Source organism: Carcharodon carcharias, chromosome 6 (assembly GCF_017639515.1).
Source record: "Carcharodon carcharias isolate sCarCar2 chromosome 6, sCarCar2.pri, whole genome shotgun sequence".
NCBI classification, from domain to species: domain Eukaryota; kingdom Metazoa; phylum Chordata; class Chondrichthyes; order Lamniformes; family Lamnidae; genus Carcharodon; species Carcharodon carcharias.
In genome coordinates, this window is record NC_054472.1 from 175,356,195 (window position 1) to 175,378,176 (window position 21,982).

The window sequence follows — 21,982 nt, forward strand, 5'->3', positions numbered from 1 at the left end:
GGAGAAGGAACTGCAAGGGATGGTAACCACAGGCAGGGCCACTGACACTAGACTGCAATTGGTTGCTCAAGAAGAACAGGGAATGGCTAAGAAAGAAGGTGTGCTTGTAGTTGCATAGGACTACATAGTTATAGGGATTAATAGCAACTTTGGAAGCTTGTGTGGGAAGTGACAGGGTTTGGCACAGGAATAAATGGGTGGGTAAAATTGATACCAAGAAGGCGAGAAATCGAGTTTATACCTCATGTGAGAACCAGTCACATAGGTTAAGTGCAGAATAGAGACCCCACAAAGGGAATTTCAAAAGCTAAGAGAAAGATTGGTTAAAAATGACTTCCAGTAATCTCGCCCCCCTGTCGTGCGCTAAATCTAATGTTTAGGCAGTTCAGTGTGTGGCTGAATGCATGGTGTAAGAATAAGAATAAGGGTGGAAGCCCCTAGACCACGTAAAATCTATAGTCAAATCCTTGTCCCACTGTTTACACTGAGAAAGCACCTTTATAATTAATAAATTGGGAAGGATTTATCCAAAGGAATGGAGCAAGCGATGACAGCGTGGATTGGGAATGGTAGCATAGTGGTTATGTTGCTGGACTAGTAATCCAGCAGGTTTTTGACTAATGATCCAGATACATTAATTCAAATCTCACCATGGCAGCTAGGGAATTCAAACCCTGTTAATTAAATGTGTGGGAGGAAAAGTTAGTGTCAGTAATGGTGACTGTAAAGCTATTGGAATGTGGTAAAAACCCAACTGCTTCCCTCTAGGAAGGAAATGTGCTGTCCTCTGCCAGCCTGGCCTGTGTGTGACTTAGAAATGTGTATGATTTTTGACGTTCCTCTGAAACGATCTAGCAAGCCACTCAGTTTTTGTTGCAAGTCTCAGTCTGCGTTATTTGTCAAGAAGGCAGCTCACCGCCAACTTTTTGGGGTAATTACGATGGGCACTAAATTCTGGCCTTACCAGTGACACCTACATCTTGGTAATTCATTATTTTTAAAATGGGAAGGTGCCAGGTGACGACAGCAAAGGCATGATCTAAGATGTATATCTCTGAACATTGGGAGAAATAATGTAGATTAGAAGTGATGCTAAGGGAGGTAATATCAATTGGGCCTTCTGAAACTTTATTTATTCATTCTCGACATGTGCTCATCACTGGCTGGGCCAGCATTTATTGCCCATCCCTAATTGTCCTTGAGAAGGTGGTGGTGAGCTGCTTTCTTGAACCGCTGCAGTCCATGTGGTCTAGCAAGCCATTCAGTGCGGTTAGGAAGGGAGTTCCAGGATTTCGACCCAGCGACAGTGAAGGAACGGCGATATATTTCCAAGTCAGGATGGTAAGTGACTTGGAGGGGAACCTCCAGGTGGTGGTGTTCCCATCTATCTGCTGCCCTTGTCCTTCTAGGTGGTAGTGGTCATAGGTTTGGAAGGTGCTGACTAAAGAGCCTTGGTGAATTCCTGCAGTGCATTTTGTAGATGGTACACACTACTGCTACTGTGTGTCAGTATTGGAGGGAGTGAATGTTTGTGGATGTGGTGCCAATCAAGTGGGCTGCTTTGACCTGGACGGTGTCCAGCTTCTTGAGTGTTTTGGGAGCTGCACTCACCCAGGCAAGTGGGGAGTATTCCATCACACTCCTGACTTGGCCTTGTAGATGGTAGACAGGCTTTGGGGAGTCAGGAGGTGAGTTACTCATCGCACGATTCCTAGCCTCTGACCTGCTCCTGTAGCCACTATTTATGTGGCTAGTCCAGTTCAGTTTCTGGTCAATGGTAGCCCCCAGTTGATGGTGGGGGATTCAGTGATGGTAATGCCATTGAATATCAAGGGGCGAAGGTTGGATTCTCTTTTGTTGGAGATGGTCATTGCCTGATACTTGTGCATTGCGAATGTTACTTGCCACTTGTCAGCCCAAGCCTGGATATTGTCCAGGTCTTGCTGCATTTGGACATGGACTGCTTCAGTATCTGAGGAGTCACAAATGGTGCTGAACATTGTGCAATCATCAGCGAACATCTCCACTTCTGACCTTATGATGGAAGGAAGGTCATTGATAAAGCAGCTGAAGATGGTTGGGCCGAGGACACTACCCTGAAGAAGTCCTGCAGTGATGTCCTGGAGCTGAGATGACTGGCCTCCAACAACCACAACTATTTTCCTTTGTGCTAGGTATGACTCCAATTAGCGAAGAGTTTTCCGCCTGATTCCCAAAACTCCAGTTTTGCTAGGGCTCCTTGATGCCACACTCTGTCAAATGCTGCCTTGATGTCAAGGGCAGTCACTCTCACCTCATCTCCTCGAGTTCAGCTCTCTCACCCATGTTTGAACCAAGCTTGTGATGAGGTCAGGAGCTGAGTGGCCCTGGCGGAACCCAAACTGGACATCAGTGAGCAGGTTATTGCTATGAAAGTGCCATTTGGTAACACTGTTGATAACCCCTTCCATTACTTTACTGATGATTGAGAGTAGACTGATGGGGCGGTAATTGGCTGGGTTGGATTTGTCCTGTTTTTTGTGTACAGGACATACTTGGGCAATTTTCCACATTGCCAGCTAGATGCCAGTGTTGTAGCTGTACTGGAACAGCTCGGCCAGGGGCGCGTCAAGTTCTGGAGCACAAGCCTTCAGTGCCATTGCCGGAATATTGTCAGGGCCCATAGCCTTTGCAGTGACTAGTACCATCAAGTGGAGTGAATCGATTTGGCTGAAGACTGGCATCTGTGATGCTGGGGACTTCCGGAGGAGGTCTTAAGGGAAGAGACTAGGAATGAAGAATTGAACTGCAGGGTTATACATGCATCAGATAGGATAGAACAGGAATGAATCGGGATGAGGTGATATTGCTTTTAAGTGAAAGTTTAAACTTGGCTCAGAGAAAAGAACTAGGCGTCAGAACAGAGTCTGTTTGCAGGAATTTAGGAAACAAGAGAGTTGGAGGAATATGTTGCTCGTCACTGTAAATTGGAAATATACAATTGTGGGAGATCATAACAAATATTGCTACATACTAAGTTGTAACTGTGGGACATTTTGATCTTCCTGACACAGACTGAGACGTGCAATAAAACCTGCTTTTATGTAGCGCCATTAATGTAAGAAAAAGGCCCTAAGGAGACATTTGGACAGGTGAGCAAAAGCTTAGTCTAAGTGATGTTATAAGGAGTGTCTTAAACAAGCAGAGAGAGCTAGAGAGGCAGAGAGGCATAGGGAGGGAATTCCAGAGCTTGGTCTAGCAGCTGAAATCACGGCCGCCAGCGGTGGAGTATAGGAACTCGGGATATATAAAAGGCCAGAATTGGAGCAACACCGAGTTCTCGGAGAGTTATAGGACTGGAGAAGGTTACAGAGACAGGGAGGGGCAATTCCACGGAGAGATTTGAACACAAGAATGAGAATTTTAATTTTGAGATGATGGTGGACTGATCCAGTGTAGGTCAGCAAACACAAGTGTTGAAGAACATGATTTGGCACAAGTCAGGATACAGTCAGCAGAGTTTTGAAAAAGTGCGAGATTATGGAGGGTGGAATATGGGAGGCTGGCTAGGAGGTGCATTGCAATAGTCGAGCTTGGATGTAACAGAAATATGGATGACCATGCAGATATTGTGTCTGTGTAAGGTTGTTTCTTGAAGATATTAAAAACTGCTGTGTCATATTTTGCTGATAATGCTCCTGTGAAGCACCTTGGGATATGTTTCCATGTTAAAGATACTATGTAAATGTATATTGTTTATAAATTAGATTTAAAGATAGAAGACTAGAGAGATGAATTGCAGTGTGAAAGGAATAAAACAGGAAGAACTATTTAAAGAGAAGGATCCAGTGGGAAGGTAGGACATTTGAAATGTCTTTTGCATTGTTGCATCCTAAAGCAGGAGGGTAAAACTGGCGTGGAACAAAACAGTGATTGAAAACCTAGGAAAATGCTGTTAATCTTATTCCTTTACAAATCATGTTCATTTTACCCTCTTGTGAATTCTACCCAGCATGAATCGTCTGAATGAGGTGTCTAATCATGAGTTAAAGAAGGAAAGAAAGGCTTGCATTTATATAGCACCTTTCCGCATCACTGGATGTCCCAAAGTGCTTTACAGCCAGTGAAGTACTTTTGAAGTGCAGTCTGCTTTTGTGAGGTTGATGGTTAAATATTGGTGAGGATACCAGGGAGAACGCCCCTTCTCTTCCTCAAAGTAATGCCATGGGATCTATTACCCCCCATCTGAGAGGGCTGATGGGGCATCAGTTTAACCTCTCACCTGAGAGAGGACACTTCTGACAGTGCAGCACTCCCACAGTACTGCACTGGAGTGTCAACCTAGATTGTTGTTCCCAAGTCCTGGAGTGGGGCTTCTGCAACACATCAAGGAAGGGGAATGTTTCCTGGATGCCTTATACCAGGAGGCAGTCACACCACTTAGGATAGGTCAGTGGCCAGGGACAGGGGGGTGTGACTGTGAGTGAGGCAGGTAAGGGGACCCAGAGGGCAGGATTGTGAGCCTCTACAATTGTACAATAAATTTGAGATCCCCTCAGCTTATTTGGATGAGAGTAGGGGCTGTAGGGTGGACGAGCAAACTGGCCATGGCACCGTGGTACATGAAGCCATCCAAGTGGGCGGAGCAAAAAGGAATGTAGTGGCAGTAGTAGTAGTAGGGGAGAGTATAGTAAAGGGGATTGACTGTGTTCTCTGTCTGAGCAAGTCCAGACAGCTTTGTTACCTGCCTGGTGCCAGGGTTCGGGACATCTGCTCAGGGCTGGAGAGGAACTTGCAGTGGGAGGGGGAGGATCCAGTCGTCGTGGTCCGTGTAGCTACCAACGGCATAGACAGGATGAGGAAAGAGGCGCTGTATAGTCAGTATGATGAGCTAGACACCAAGTTAAGAAGCAGAACCTCAAAGGTAATAGTTTCTGGATTATTACCTGAGCCATGTGGAAATTGGCAGAGGACAAATAAGATTACAGAAATTAATGCGTGGCTCAAAGACTGGTGAGGGAGAAGTGGGTTCTGGTTTGTGAGGCGCTGGCGCCAGTACTGGTGAAAGTGTGATCCGTGCTGTTGGGATGGTCTAAACCTGAACCATGCTGGGGCTGGTGTCCTTGGCAGTCATCTAACTAGGGAAGTTGAGAAGGTTTTAAACTGAATAGTAGGTCAAGGGAAGATATGGTAAGCCAAAGAGTAGAGATAAGGCAAGAGTGAAAGTTATTAATATGAGAAATGATAAACAGACTGTGACAGGAGGGGACAGAGAGTACAAATCTAAGAGTAAATCAGCAGATAAGGCTAGATGCTACAAAATAGTAAAAGGACAAACTAAAGGCTCTGTGTCTAAACGCACGTAGCATTCAAAACAAAACAGATGAGCTGAAAGTGCAAATTGAAATAAATAAGTACAATCTGATAGCCATTACAGAGGCCTGGTTACAGGATGACATAGATTGGGACCTGAATATTGAAGGCTACATGACATTTAGGAAGGACAGGAAGTTAGGAAAGGGGTGGCTCTGTTAATTAATGATGGTATTAGCACGTTAGAGAGGGATGACCTTTGTTCAGGAAACCAGGATATAGAAGTGGTTTGGGTTGAGATGAAGAATGATAAAGGCAAGAAGTCACTTGTGGCATTAGTGTACAGGCCCTCTAATTGTAACCACACAGTAGACAGAGTATGAAAAAAGAGATATTGGGAGCTTGCCAGAAAGGTACAGCAATAATCATGGGGGATTTTAATCGACATATAGACTGGAAAAATCAGATGGGCAAAGATAACATAGATGAGTTCACAGAATATTTTCAGGATGGTTTCTTAGAACAGCACATTCTGGTATTGAGCAATGGAAAATGACGCTGGAGAAGTAGTAATGGTGAACAAAGAAATGGTGGAGGAACTGAATAGGTACTTTGCGTCAGTCTTCACGGTGGAAGACAACGAGTAACATACCCAAAGTTCAAGAGAGTCGGGGGGGGCAGAGGTGAATATGGTGGCCATTACCTAGGAGAAGGTGCTAGGTAAACTGAAAGGTCTGATGGTGGATAAATCACCTGGACCAGATGGATTACACCCCAGAGTTCTGAAGGAGATAGCTGAAGAGATAGTGGAGGCGTTAGTGGTGATCTTTCAGGAATCACTGGAGTTAGGGAGGGTCCCAGAGGACTGGAAAATCGCTAATGTAACCCCCCTGTTTAAGAAGGGAATGAGGCAAAAGACGGGAAATTACAGGCCGATTAGCCTGACCTCGGTCGTTGGTAAGATTTTGGAGTCCATTATTAAGGATGCGATTTCAGAATACTTGGAAGTGCATGGTAAAATCGGGCAAAGTCAGCATGGTTTCGTCAAGGGGAGGTCATGCCTGACAAATCTGTTAGAATTCTTTGAGGAGGTAACAAGTAGGTTAGACAAAGGAGAGCCAATAGATGTTATCTACTTGGACTTCCAGAAGGCCTTTAACAAGGTGCCGCACAGGATGCTGCTCAGTAAGATAAGAGCCCATGGTGTTAGAGGCAAGGTACTAGCATGGATAGAAGATTGGCTGTCTGGCAGGAGGCAGAGAGTGGGGATAAGGGGGTCCTTCTCAGGATGCTGGCCGGTGACTAGTGGAGTTCCGCAGGGGTCAGTGTTGGGATAACAACTTTTCACTTTATACATTAATGATCTAGATGAAGGAACTGAGGGTATTCTGGCTAAGTTTGCAGATGATACAAAGATAGGTGGAGGACAGGTAATATTGAGGAGGCAGGGAGGCTGCAGAAGGATTTGGACAGGTTAGGAGAATGGGCAAAGAAGTGGCAGATGGAGTACAACGTGGGGAAGTGTGAGGTCATGCACTTTGGTAGGAAGAATAGAGGCATAGACTATTTTCTAAATGGGGAGAGAATTCAGAAATTTGGAATGCAAAGGGACTTGAGGGTCCTCGTCCAGGATTCTCTTAAGGTTAACTTGCAGGTTGAGTCGATAGTTAGGAAAGCAAATGCAATTATTTTGAGAGGACTAGAATATAAAAGCAGGGATGTGCTGCTGAGGCTTTATCAGGCCTTGGTCAGACCATATTTAGAATATTGTGAGCAATTTTGGGCCCCGTATATCAGGAAGGATGTGCTGGCCCTGGAGAGGGTCCAGAGGAGGTTCACGAGAACGATTCCAGGAATGAAAGGCTTAACATATGAGGAACGTTTGAGGACTCTGGGTCTATACTCGATGGAGTTTAGAAGGATGAGAGGGGAATTTGATTGAAACTTACTGGAGAATACTGAAAGGCCTAGATAGAGTGGACGTGGGGAAGGTGTTTCCATTAGTAGGAGAGACTAGGACCTGAGGGCACAGCCTCAGAGTAAAGGGAAGACCTTTTAGAACAGAGATGAGGAAAAACTTCTTTAGCCAGAGAGTAGTGAATCTATGGAATTCATTGCCACAGAAGGCTGTGGAGGCCAGGTCATTGAGTGTATTTAAGACCGAGATAGATAGGTTCTTGATTGGTAAGGGGATCAAAGTTTACGGGGAAAGGCAGGAGAATGGGGTTGAGAAACTTATCAGCCATGATTGAATGGCGGAGCAGACTCGATGGGCCTAATGGCCTAATTTCTGCTCCTATGTCTTATGGTCTTTTGGAGCAACGAGAAAGGATTAATTGATAACCTCCTAGTGAAGGCACCCCTAGGTAGCAGTGATCATAATATGATTGAATTTTGCATTCGCTTTGAGGGAGAAATGAGTGCATCCAAGACTAGTATTTTAAACTTAAATAAGGGCAATTATGAGGGCATGAATGCAGAGCTAGTTAAAATGAACTGGCAAATGAGGTTAAGGGATAAGTCAATAGAAGTTCAGAGGCAGACATTTAAAAGGATATTTCAGAATGCACAGAATAGATACATTCCAATAAGAAAGAAAAATTCCAAGGGGAGGGCCCATCATCTGTGGTTAACTAAAAAAGTTAAAGATAGTATCAAACTTAAAGAGGAAGCATATAATTGTGCAAAGACAGGTGGCAGGTCAGAAGATTGGAAAGAATATAAAGAACATCAAAGAATGGCAAATAGATTAATAAGAAGGAAAAAATTAGTGCACGAGGGAAAGCTAGCTAGTAATATAAAGACGGATATTAAGAGTTTCTATAGATATTTAAATAAGAAAAGAGTTAACAGAGTGAGCCTTGGCCCTATAGAGAGTGTGTTTGGGGAATTGATAATGGAAAGTAGGGCGATGGAGGATGAATTAAACAGGTATTTTGCTTCGGTATTCACTACAGAGGACACAAGTAACATCCCGGAAATAGCTGTAAATCAGGAAATGCAAGGGAGGGAGGAACTCAGGAAAATTACAATCACAAGGAAGTGGTATTGAGCAAATTGTCAGGGCTTTGGGCTGACAAATTCCCAGGTCCAGATGGGCTTCACTCCAAGTTCTTGAATGAAGTGGCTAGTGAGATAGTTGATGCACTGGTCTTAATTTTCCAATATTCCCTGGATTTGGGGGAGGTTCCATTAGATTGGAAAATAGCTAATATAACTCATTTATTCAAAAAGGGAGGGACACAGAAAGCAGGAAACTACACACCAGTTAGTCTAATATCTGTCATAAGGAAATGTTCAAAACTATTATTAAATAAGTTACAGCAGGGCACTTAGATAAATTCAAGGCAATCAGGCAGAGTCAACATGGTTTTGTAAAAAGAAAATCCTGTTTAATCAATTTATTGGAGAGCTTTGAAGGAGTCACATGTGCTCTGGATAAAGGGTGGATGTGCTGTACTTAGGTTTCTAGAAGGCATTTGATAAAGTGCCACATCAAAGGTTATTACAGAAAATTAAAGCTCATGGTGCAGGGGGTAACATTTTGGTATGGATAGAAAATTGGCTAGCTAACAGGAAGCAGCGAGTTGGCATTAATGGGTCTTTTTCTGGTTGGCATGATGTAATGAGTGGTGTGTCACAGGGATCAGTGCTGGGGCCTCAACTTTTTACAATTATTTAAATGACTTGGATGAAGGGACCGAAGGGATGGTTGCTAAATTTGTTGATGACACGAAGATAGGTAGGAAAGTAAATTGCGAAGAGGATGTAAGCAGGCTGCAAAGTGACAGATAGGTAAGTGAGTGGGCAAAGATTTGGCAAATGGAGTATAATGTGGGCAAATGTGAAATTGTTTATTTTGGCAGGAAGGATAAAAAAGAAGCTTATTATCTAAATGGTGAGAGATTGCAGAGCTCTGAGATTCAGAGGGATCTGGGTGTCCTAGTGCATGAATCACAAAAGGTTAGTATGCAGGCACAGCAGGTAATTAGGAAAGCTAATAGAATGTTATCATTTATCGTCAGGGGAAATGATTACAAAAGTAGGGAGGTTATGTTTCAGTTGTACAGGGCATTGGTGAGACCACATCTGGAGTATTGTGTACAGTACTGGTTTCCTTATTTAAAGAAAGATGCAAATGCATTAGAAGCAGTTCAGGGAAGGTTGACTAGACTAATACCAGGATTGGGTGGGTTGTCTTATGAGAAAAGGCTGGACAGCTTAGGCTTGTATCCACTGGAATTTAGAAGAGTAAGAGGCAACTTAATTGAAACCTTTAAGATCCTGAGGGGTCTTGACAGGGTGGGTGTGGAGAGGATGTTTCCTCTTCTGGGAGAATCTAGAACTAGGGGTCACTGTTTAAAAATAAGGGGTCGCTCATTTAAGTGACCCTCTGAGGGTTGAGAGTCTTTGGAACTCCCTTCCTCAAAAGGTAGTGGAAGCAGAATCTTCGAATATTTTTAAGGCAGAACTAGATAGATTCTTGATTAACAAGAGGGTGAAAGGTTATCGGGATAGGCAGGAATGTTGGATTGAGGTTACATTCAGATCAGCCATGAGCTTATTGAATGGCGGAGCAGGCTCGAGGGCTGAGTGGCCTACTCCTGCTCCTAATTCGTATGTTTGTATGTTAGTATAGAGAATAGTAAGTTAATAGGTGGAGTCGGAGTAAAGGAGGAAATCATGAAGTCTAAATCAGGAAAAATAAAAATACCTGGAAAAACTCAGCAGGTCTGGCAGCATCTGCAGAGAGGAACACAGTTAACGTTTCGAGTCCGTACGACTCTTCAACAGAACTAAGGAAAAATAGAAAAGAGGTGAAATATAAGCTGGTTTAAGGGGGGGGAGGGGGTCGTAGAGTTGGATAGAGGGCCAGTGATCGGTGGAGATAGACAAAAGGACAAAGAGGTGTTGAAGGTGGTGATATTATCTAAGGAATGTGCTAATTAAGGGTAGAAAGCAGGAAAAGCAAGCTATGGCTATCTGTAACAAAAACAAAAACAGAATTACCTGGAAAAACTCAGCAGGTTTGGCAGCATCGGCTGAGAAGAAAAGAGTTGACGTTTCGAGTCCTCATGACCCTTCGACAGAACTTGAGTTCGAGTCCAAGAAAGAGTTGAAATGATGCTGCCAGACCTGCTGAGTTTTTCCAGGTAATTCTGTTTTTGTTTTCATTTTGGATTTCCAGCATCCGCAGTTTTTTTGTTTTTATCTCTATGGCTATCTGTACCTTGCTTGTCCTGCTTTCTACCCTTAATTAGCACATACCTTAGATAATATCACCACCTTCAACACCTCTTTGTCCTTTTGTCTATGACATCTTTTGGCTATCTCCACCTATCACTGGCCCTTTATCCAGCTCTACAACCCCCTCCCCCCTTGAACCAGCTTATATATCACCTCTTTTCTATTTTTCCTTAGTTCTGTTGAAGAGTCATTCGGACTCGAAATGTTAACTGTGTTCCTCTCCGCAGATGCTGCCAGACCGGCTGAGTTTCTCCAGGTATTTTTAGTTTTGTTTTGGATTTCTAGCATCCGCAGTTTTTTGCTTTTATTTAAGTCTAAATCAGGGTTACTGTGCATGTATGTTAAATATTCCTGGGTACAAGGTGTTCAAAAAAGAAAGGGAAAGGAGGAAGGGTGGTGGTAGTGGTTAAGGAGAGCATTGCAATGCTGGAGAAAGAGGATGTCCCAGAGGATTCAAGGACAAAATCAATTTGGCTAAAGCTAAGGAACAAAAAAGGTGCAATTACATTGCTCAGCTTAGCCTAAAGACCGCCAACTAGTGGGAAGGACGTAGAGGAACTAATCTGCAGGGAAATTACAGAGAGATGCAAACATTATAGAGCAGTTATAAGAGGCCTTTAATTACCCAAATGTAGTCTCGGACAGTGATAGTGTGAAGGGTGGAGGGGGCAAGCGTTCCTAGATTGTGTTCAGGAGAATTTTCTACAGCAGTGTGTGTCCAGTTCAACAAGAAACGATGCACTATTGGACCTGGTTCTTAGAAATAAGGTGGGCCAAATAGATCAAGTGTCAGTGAGGGAACATTTAGGAGATCATTGTTTTGTGAGGTTTAGAATGATGGTAGAAAAGGAAAATGTGCAATCCAAGGTAAGAATAATTAACTGGGGAGGAGCTGACTTCAATGGGGCAAGAATGGAGCTGGGCCGCATAGACTGGAACCAAAGGTTGGCAGGAAAATTGTACCTGAACAATTGGCTACCTTCAAAGAAGAAATGGTTCGGGCACAGTCAAGGTATATTCCCTCAAAAGGGAAAGGTAGGGCAAACAAGTCCAGAGCTCCCTGGATGAAATAGGAGATAGTAATTAAGACATAGAAGAAAAAGTGTGCTTGTAATCGGTCTGAGGTAGAAAATATAATTGAGAACCAAGCAGAATGCAAAAGGTTCAGAGGAGAGATGAAAAAGCAAATAAGAAAAGCAAAGAGGGATTATGAGAAAAGACAGGCAGCCAATATAGAGAGGAATCTCAAAGTCTTCTCTAGGCTCATAAATAGTAAAAGGGTGGCAAAAGGACGAGTAGGGCCGATTAGGGGCCAAAAAGGGGATATACGCATGGACCACATAGACTGGAGGCAGGGGGTATGGCTGAGGCGTTAAATGAATATCATGCATCTGTTTTACCAAGGAAGTAGATGCTACCGAGGCCACGGTGAGGGAGGGTGAAATTCTGTCACTAGAAGGGTTCAAAATTGATAAGGAGAAAGTGTTGGATAAACTGTCGGTAACAATAAACTTAACGTTGACAAGACACCAGGACCAGATGAGATGCATCCAAGGATATTGAAGGAATTGAGATTGGAAGTTGCAGGGCCACTGGCCATAATCTTTCAGCTTTCCCTGGACTCAGGGAAGGTGCCAGAGGATTGGAGAATTGCGAACATTACACCCTTGTTCAAAAAAGGTTGTAAGGATAAGCCCAGCAATTACAGACCATTCAGTTTAACTTCAGTGGTGGGGAAGCTTCTATAAACAATTGTTCGGGATAAAATTAGTAATCACATGGAAAAATGCGGATTGATTAGGAAGAGCCAGAATGGATTTCCTATGGGAAAACCACGTTTAACTAACTTGCTGGAATTTATTTGAAGAGGTAACAGGGAAAGTTGATGAGGGTAATGCAGTTGATGTGGTGTTACATGGACTTTCAAAAGGCATTCGATACAGTGCCACATAACAGACTTGTGAGAAAAGTTAAAAACAAAAACAGAATTACCTGGAAAAATTCAGCAGGTCTGGCAGCATCGGCGGAGAAGAAAAGAGTTGACGTTTCGAGTCCTCATGACCCTTCAACAGAACAGGTCATGAGGACTCGAAACGTCAACTCTTTTCTTCTCCGCTGATGCAGCCAGACCTGCTGAGTTTTTCCAGGTAATTCTGTTTTTGTTTTGGATTTCCAGCATCCGCAGTTTTTTGTGAGAAAAGTTATTGCTCATGGAATAAAAGGGACAGTAGCAACGTGGATACAAAATTGGCTGAAAAATAGGAAACAGAGATTAATGGTCAATGGATCTTTTTAGGGCTGGAGGAAGGTTTGTAGTGGAGTTCCCCAGGGGTTGGTATTGGGGCCCTTGCTTTTCCTAATATTTATTAATGATCTAGATCTTGCTGTGCAGGGGACAATTTCAAAGTTTGTTGATGATATGAAACTTGGAAGCATTGTAGACTGTGAGGAGGACAGTGTGGAACTTCAAGAGGACATAGACAAGTAGGTGAAGTGGGCAGATAGGTGGCAGGTGAAGTTCAGTGCGGAGAAGTGCGAGGTGATGCATTTTGGTAGGAAGAACATGGAGAGACAATATAGAATAAGGGTTACAATTCTTAAGTGGGTGCAGGAGTAGAGGGACCTGGGTGTATATGTGATTGATCATTGAAGGTGGCAGGACAGGTGGAGGGAACAGTTAATAAAGCATATACTATCCTAGGCTTTATTAATAGGGTCATAGAATACAAGAGCAGGGAGGTTATGCTGAGCTTATATAAGACACTAGTTAGACCTCAGCTGGAGTATTGTGTACAGTTCTGGGTGCAACACTATAGGAAGGATGTGAATGCATTGGAGAGAGAGCAGAAGAGATTTACAAGAATGGTTCCAGGGATGAGGAACTTCAGTTATGAGGATAGTTTAGAGAGGTTGGGACTGTTCTCCTTGGAGAGGAGACGGCTAAGAGAAGATTTGATAGAGGTGTTCAAAAGCATGAGGGGGCTGGATAGAGTAGATAGGGAGAAGCTATTCCCGCTCGTAAAAGGATTGAGAGTGAGATTTGCAAAAGAAGCAAACGTGATGTGAGAGAAAACATTTTCACACAGCGAGTGATTCGGGTCTGGAAGGCACTACCTGGAAGTGCTATGGAGGCAGCTTCAGTCAAGGCATTCAAAAGGGCATTAGATGATTATTTGAATAGAAACAATATACAATGGTATGGGGAAAAGGCAGGAGAATGGCATTAATTCATAATGCTCATATAGAGAACCGGTGCAGACATGATGGGCAGAATGGCTGTAATAATTCAGTGAACGTGGACTCTGGTGACTACTGTGTAGTGAAGCTTTTTAAAGGCTCCTTCTGCTCCTCCCTGTACAATGCCCTAAGAGTTGGTGACCATGGACTTCCATTGGATTGGTCCATGATTATGTTTGACCAAGTACTGCAGTATGACTGACCAGGAAATTCTCCCACTCTTCCTGCCTGTCATCAGGCATCTTGGAAGGATTTACATGCTGACAATTAACCTGTTTGACCATATTAGACACCTTTAGTGGCCATCCAGACCTGAAGTGGGATGAACCCAGAGCTTCTGGCCCAGAGGTTGGGATGCTGCCTCTGCGTCACAAGACCCCCCCCACCTTTCATTAAGGGCTAGGTCCAAGAGTAAAGTAGTAACTTGCGTTTCTATTATGATCCTTGTGGATATGACAGCTTCTCAGTGAGAAGGCTGGGTGTTGGTCTGAAGTGGAAGATGGAAATGGAAGGGAGTCCTGGATGAAAACAAGATCAGGCAGAAATCCATTCAGAAGGGTTTTCAAAGCAAGGTGGAGATGGGACAATGTAGATGTTTAAGAATTCATGAGAGCCAATCATGGCCCTATGAGAAGAAGTAGAAAATGGATTTTAAAAATAGATTATCGAGCTGATCCTCAGTGGGGAGCTGCATTCATGAGGACGTGATTGGCACATCAAGGTTAAAGTCTTGCCGACCTGCCTTTTGCCTGTCTCCCTCCTTCTGAGTATAGTTTACTGACTGAAAGCACAGGATTGTGGAATCACCTCAATATACTTTTAATGATGGGAAGAGGAATCAAAATTCTATAAGAACAAGGTGCAAAATTAGAAGGCCAAAGGGTAACTTAGAAACAAAAAATTTACTACATAGGAGGCTATTCAGCCCACCTTTGCTGTGCCAGAAGTGCATATTGTGTGTCTGATAAAAGGATTAGAAATTCTCAAAGCCAAGAAGAATTGTTTTGATACCGTACAAAACAAAGAGTTAAGGAGTGGCAGTCCTGGGGGTGAATTTCACTGCACAACACCCCCCCCCCCCACCCCACACACACACACACACAACCCACCCACCCACCCACACGGCCTTGCTGGGTGTGCTTTTGGCAGGGAGTTACATAAAATATGACAGGTGGTTAGCCCACTGCCTTCCTGCCTACCCCGAATCTGTTCCCTATAATACATTGGTTGACAAGTTGTCCTGCTCCCTGGCCTACCCTTAGGCTTCTGAGGCCCTTAATTGCCCAGTTAAGGGGCAATTAAAGACCCAATTCCACCTCCACCACCATAACATGGTTGGCAGTGGAAGGTAGGCGAGAATGGGCAGGCCACTTTTTCGCCAACTGCGGTGTAAAAGCAAGACGGAAAGAGGGTACCTCCTTTGTGGAGTATTGTGTACAGTTCTGGATGCCACACTATAGTAAGGATGTGAGTGCATTGGACAGAGAGCAGACACCTCTCCACAGGATGGTACAAGCCCCACTTTGTATCTCCCTCCCAACTTCCGGCCTCCAAAGTGCAAAACCAACACCCCACCCCACTATCGCCACCACTCTCCCTGCCCAGAAATCCTGGACTTAGCTGAATCTGGAATCCACGCTTTTTTCTCTGTGTTTGCATTCCCAGGTACGCCCGCTACTGAGTCCTGGTATTGCTGGGATGGCAAGAGCTGCCAGCCAGTCAGATTGGCTCGCAGCTCTCAAGAGTGGGACTTCCTTCCATTGAGGGGCGGGAGTCCCACACTGAGTTTGTGAGGGCCACTCCCACAGCGTATTATTGCTGCGGACGGTTTTTTTTAACAGGCGGCCAGTTTGAGACCAACTTTTCTAATGGTGGGAGGCATGCAGAGGGACAGCAATAGACTCCCCCACCGCCATTAAATTCACCCCCTTAATGTCAGCCATGGATTAGTGGTTAGCTTCGGAGTCAGAAGGTTGTGGGCTCATTACCCACTCGGTGAGTTGAGCATCAAATTCAGCCTGACACTTCAGTAATGCTGCACTTTTGGAGGTGCTGTTTTTTCAGATGAGATGTTAAACTGAAGCCCTTTCCTCCCTCTCAGGTGGGCGTATAAGATCCTATGGCACTATTTTGAGGAAGAACAGGGGAAGTCTGCCCGGTATCCTGGCCAATATTCAATCCCTCAACTAACACCTTAAAAACAGATTGGCCAATAGCACATTGCTGTCTCTGGAACCTCACTGTGTAAAAACTGGTTGTCACATTTCCTACAATACAACAGTGACTATAGTGTATATAGTCATTGAGTCATCCCAGCACAGAAGGAGGCTGTTTGACCCATCAAGTTTTTAAAGGCTGGCTGTAAGGTGCTTTGGGATGTCATGAAAGGTGCTATATAAATTCAAATCCTCTTTTTAGCAAGAGCCAGTTCCAAAAGTTTGAGTTGAGAAATATACACAAGTATATATGCGTTCCTAAAGAACTAGCAATGCTGAGAGTTCAGGAGTGGTATTTGAGTTAAAATATCTGCATCTTGTTTCTCTCCTGCCCAAATTTATTAATGTATTTTCTAAAATTTTATTTCTTTTGAGGAGTTTAGTGTTAAATAATGATATTTTTTCTGCCTTCATTCACTTCCAAAAATAATTTTTTCACTCCAAATGACTATGTTGGCTTGCGGTTTACACACACTGCTAAAGCATCATTGTGTCCTGCACTTTTGTGCAAAAACTGCTCACTATTCCAGGATCATGTTGGAATGCAAAGGTAATCCCAGTTGCTCTACTCCAATGCAAAGCATCTTCTTAAATTCCTATCCACTGCCTAGCACTCTGGCTTCTGAGTCACATGATTCTGGATTCAAGTCCCTCTCCAGGACTTGAGCACAAAGATCAAGGTTGACACTCCAGTGCAGTACTGAGGGAGCACTGCACTGTTGAAGGTGTTATCTTTCAGATGAGATGTTAAACCTCGACCTCATCTTCCTGCTCAGGTGGCTGTAAAAGATACCGTGGCACTACTTCAGAGTGTTGTGGCCCCTATTTATCTCTCAATCAAATTCAAAAGAACAGTTTATCTGGTCATTAACACATTGCTGTCTGTGAGAGCCTGCTGTGCAAAAATTGGCTGCCATTTTTCCCACATTACAGCTGTGACTCACTTTTTGAAAAAAAATTGTTCATTGACTATAAAATGCTTTGAGATGCTGGGTGGTTATGAAGAGCACGATATAAATGCAAGCCTTTCTTTCTTTCACTTCTAACAACAAGTGTGAGGAGCTCATGGGCCTTTTTGTCACTAAGATTAAGACCATCTGATCAGTTGCCCTTGCCACTTCCTTCCCTTCCTTTAGCCCACCAGGCAAAACTTCCTTGAAAACTGCCCCCTGCCTTAGCTCTGAACTTGTGTATTTCTCTTGTTTCTCTCCTATCTCCCAGCATCTCCTCCCTGAGTTCACCTTGCCCATGAGATCCATCTCCTGCTCTCTCGACCCTATTCTTACTAAACTACTGTCAATCCATTTTCCCTTCCTGGTCCCCATCTTTGCCGATATTGTTAACGATTCTCTGTCTTCAGGTACTGCCTCCTTTGCTTTAAAACTACTGTCTTCACCCGTCTCCTCAAAAAACCAACCCTTGACCTCATGATCCTTGCAAACAGCAGCCCTGCCTCCAACCCCCCACCCCCACCCTTCTTCCTCAAGTCCTTGAACACATTGTCACTTCCCAAATTCGTGTCCATCCTTCTCGGAACTCCATGTTTGAATTTTGGCCCCACCACAATAACTAAACTAAATATCAAAGTGACAAACTACCCTCGATGTGACTGTGACTAAGGTAAACTATTTCCCCATGTCCTTCTCGACCTACCGGCAGCCCTTGACAGGGTTGACCACACTTTCCTTCTCCAACCATCCAGCTGGGTAGCACTGCACTCACCTGGTTCCATTCCTACGTGTCTAATCATAGCCAGGGAACCGCTTGCAATTGCTTCTCTTCCCATACCCACACTGTTACCTCTGATATCTCCCAAAGATCTCTCCTTGCCCCCCACCTATTTCCCATCTACATGTCACCCTGTCATTCAAAAGTCCAATGTCAGATTCCACATATACACTGATGACATCTAGATCTAGCTAATCACCACTTCTCAGCTTCTCCACGCACCCTAAATTGTCAGTTTGCTTGTCCCACACCCAGTACTGGATGAGCAGAAATTTTCTCCAATTAATTACTGGGAAGACCAAAGCCTTTATCTTCAGGCCCCTGCCACAAATTCCACTCCCTAGCCACTGACTCCATCTCTCTTTCTGGCAATTATCTGAGGCTGAACCAGATTGGCGGTTTCTTTGATCCCGAGCTGAGCTTCTGAGCCCACATTCATGCCATCACTAAGACTGTCTATTTCCACCTCTGTAACATTGCCCAACTTCCACTCCTGCCTCAGCTCATCTACTGCTGAAACCTTCACCCATACCTTTGTTATTTCTAGACATGACTATTCCAACGCACTCCCGGCCGACCCCCCACGTTCTAACCTCCGTCAACTTGAGGTCATCCAAAACTCTGCTGCATGTGTCCTCATTTGCACCTAATCCTGTTGACCCACCCCCCTTGTTACTTACACTAGCTCCCGAGCAAGCGACAGCTTGATTTTAAAATTGTCACCCTTGTTTTCAAATGTCCCCATGGCCTCACCTCTCCCTATCTTTGTAACCTCTTCCAGCCCCACAACCCTCTAGGATATCTGCACCCCTCTAATTCTGGTCTCTTGTGCATCCCCGATTTTGGTCGCTCCAACATGGGTGGGCGTGCTTTCAGTTGCCTGGATCCTAAACTCTGGAATACCCCCCTTAAACCTCTCCACCTCTGTACTGCGCTTTCCTCCTTTGATATACTCCTTAAAAACTACCTCTTTGACCAAGCTTTTGGTCATCTGACTTAATATCTCCTCATGTGGCTCAGACTCATATTTTGTTGTATAATGCTCCTGTGAAGCACCTTGTTATGTTAAAGGTGCTATATAAATACATGTTGTTATTGAAGGACCCCAGGTTGCTGATGACATTATTTTCCCCCATTTCTTTCTCAATAGCTTGAACTTGGTGTAATTTATAGCTGTGTTGAAGAGAAGTTATATACTGGCAGAAAAGGTCATGGAGCATTTTGTAATGGGCAGAAACTTCAGGCATCTAATCAGACAGGTTTGTTAACTTTCTCTGTCTCATATTTTCCGATGTAAATGTGAAATGGCCATTTGAATAGAGTTTGAATTCATGGCACAAGCAAAAGGAAAGCAATTGAATTGCTTTTGACAATGGGTCAGTTATTGGTCATTTCCTCATCCATGTATTTCTTTTCCCACCCCATTCACATGTGCTACTCCCAGATGCTATTGCCTATTCTGCACCATCTTAGTGCATCTCACATCTCCGGGCACTTCACAGGGATGGGTGCAGAAAGATTGGCACAGATAGAAGGAGAGTAAAAAGGTAGGGCGTAGTAACTTAGAGGATTAACATCTGACAGCAGAGTGCAAGAAGAGCAATAAATCCTGAGTTAGAGGAGTGGTGAGTATAGGCTAGAGAGGAGGTCAGTGAACTTGGCAATGACGTGAGTGAAAGGTGTGCAGGTTTTTGTACAACAGCTTGCATCCATATAGCACCTTTAACATTGTAAAATGTCCCAAGACTCTTCATAGAGGCAGTATCCAATTAAATTTGACCTACTGAGCTTTTAGCACAGGCTGCCAAAAACCTGGTCTTTGATGTAAGTTTTAAGGAGAATCTTTAAAGGAGGAGGAATGGCGATATAGTTCCAAGTCAGGATGGTGTGTGGCTTGGAGGGGAACTTGCAGGCAGTGGACCAGGAACATGATGATGGGCGAATGGAACTCGATGCAAGTTAAGATGTGGTAGCAGCGTTTTGGAGGAATTCAAGTTTATGGAGGGCGAACTCTGATTGCAGACAGGATATTGTCCAGAATAAGCAGCGTATGAGTTCAACTAGCCATTAGGAGAATGTAACGTTCACACACACACTGACTTTCCACATTTCAGAGAGAGCAGTGAGGGAATTTTCAATCATGGGAGATTGGTAACTCACTAAATCACGAGCACAGACAAGTGTTATGACATTGTGTGCTGGCAAATTGATGTCTCAAACCACTGCACAACTCAAGATTATGAGTGGAAAGATAAAAGTACGCAGCTATCTCTATAAAGGTAACCGTCAGCAAATGAGGCATTGGAATATGAGACAAAAATCCTGCTGTAGATACTTCTGTGACAAGACAGAAGAGGAAAACAAGTAATATAACTGAGGCTCATAGCTAGGATCACCCATGATAACATTCAGTATTCATTGTTGTAAGATGTCACAGATGCTACTCTGGTAATCCTAGGAGAAGATTTTAAACATTAAAATGCTAAAAATTAAATGACATACAGTTGCAGACAGGAGAGATACAGGCAAATAGTACTTATTTCCTTTCACCACCTATCCATAAGCAGGAGCTATTTTGAATTTTTTAAAAGTATGCTCTGGCGTATTTTTCCCAAACCCTTGGTTTGTGTGACCCAATTTACTAATAACCCACAGCAAAGTTACATTATTATTATTCTCTCTCTCTCTCTCTCACACACATACACACACATTAAAGGGGTGGGAAGGGAATAGAAGAAGGAGTTTTACAACTATGGGTAGTAACAGTGCAACAACCACAGAAATGAATATTAGTCCAATGAGTGATTCTTTCAAGTAGCAGTTCAATTTCAGCTGGCTGAAGAGCAGAGTTGTAGAATTCACTTTACAGTTGGTTCTGACACCACAAGATGAAGTAGGTACACAGAGACTGGGTCGGTCTGCAGGTGATGATAGGAAATCTTCCAGCAGAGACAGGCTCGAGGAGTAGGCTGTTGTTCTGCCTGGAGGGCTGCTTCTTGGTGGTTCACCAGTTGGATGTTAAACAACAGACTACTTCTGAGATTGAAGATGTAATGTTAAAACTGTCCAGAAAGGCCAGAGGGTTGAGTCATGTGACATGTCGCATTAATGGTTAATTGTGGCTCAACAACCAGTTTCTGTGCTTCTGGCCAGAGTTCCATTGTTCCTCCTTAGGAGAGAGACAAGATGGTTATTAGCATCTCTTCCAATATAATGGGTTTCGATCTCTCTCTTTTGTGATAGTTCTGGCTGGGGAGCCGGTTTGCCTGCGCTTCCTCTGCTTTCGATGATTGCAAGGGGTTTGTACAATGAGGCATGAGATTCCAATGGCTGAGGGAAGAATTCTTTTATTCTTGTAACTCCTGGTGGTATCCCCCAGAACAAAGGGCTAACCCCGTGATCATGTGACTCCTTTTTGGTTTAGCAGAAAATCCATTAAAAGAGAAATCAAATAAAATATTGAACATAGAATGCTGGATTTCTTTTCATGTCGTAGGAACCCAACACATACTCAGAATCTACAGAACAGGAACAAGCCACTCAGCCCAACTGGTGTATTCTGGTCTTTATAGCCCATACTAGCCCCTGCCCGCTCTAACTGCCTCTTTTCACTATCTATATCTCTCGCAATCATAATCTCAAACTTTGTTTTCACTACTGTATAGATGCTCATCCATGCCTACTTGACTTGGCTCATCTCAATTAGTACATTTATTGTGTTTTTTCTGATTAACATAGCCACACCACCATGGTATAGCCCACACTATTTAACTGCCAATCTTGTCTGCGACCATGTTTCCATTATCCCTGTTATATCCATATTGTCACTTGAGATTATCAACACTAACTCCCACATTTTGTTTTTGCTTTGCTGTAGATTGGTAGACGGGCAATTTAATATGGCCTTATTTTTCATCATTCCCGCTCTTTTATGTCAGGCACTTTTATTGTTTTTCTTTATTTGTTCCATGTAGATTAGGCCAAGTAAAGAAATGTAGACTTTCTTCCCTGAAGGACCAGAAATAAAAATAGAAAATGCTCAGCAGGTCAGGAAGCAACTGTGGAGGGAGAAACAGAATTGATGTTTCAGGTCAATGACCTTTCTTAGTGAATCAGATGGGTTTTTACGAGAATCCATTAGTTTCATGATTATTATTATTGAGACTAGCATTTTATTCTGGATTTATTAACTAATAGAATTTAAATTCTCCCAGCTGCCTTAATGGGATTTGAAGTTATGTCTCTGGAATCTTAGTCCAGTG

General features: G+C 43.5%; 1 protein-coding gene across 2 annotated transcripts in view; it reads left to right on the plus strand.

Moving 5' to 3' along the window:
* Positions 1 to 21,982, plus strand: part of impa2 (inositol monophosphatase 2) — a 56,504-nt gene that overhangs the window by 19,356 nt on the left and 15,166 nt on the right. For both annotated transcript variants that reach the window (XM_041190537.1, XM_041190536.1), the window contains exon 5: positions 18,871 to 18,979. In XM_041190537.1, coding sequence (XP_041046471.1) covers positions 18,871 to 18,979 — 109 coding nt within the window. The remainder of the gene's footprint in view (positions 1 to 18,870; positions 18,980 to 21,982) is intronic.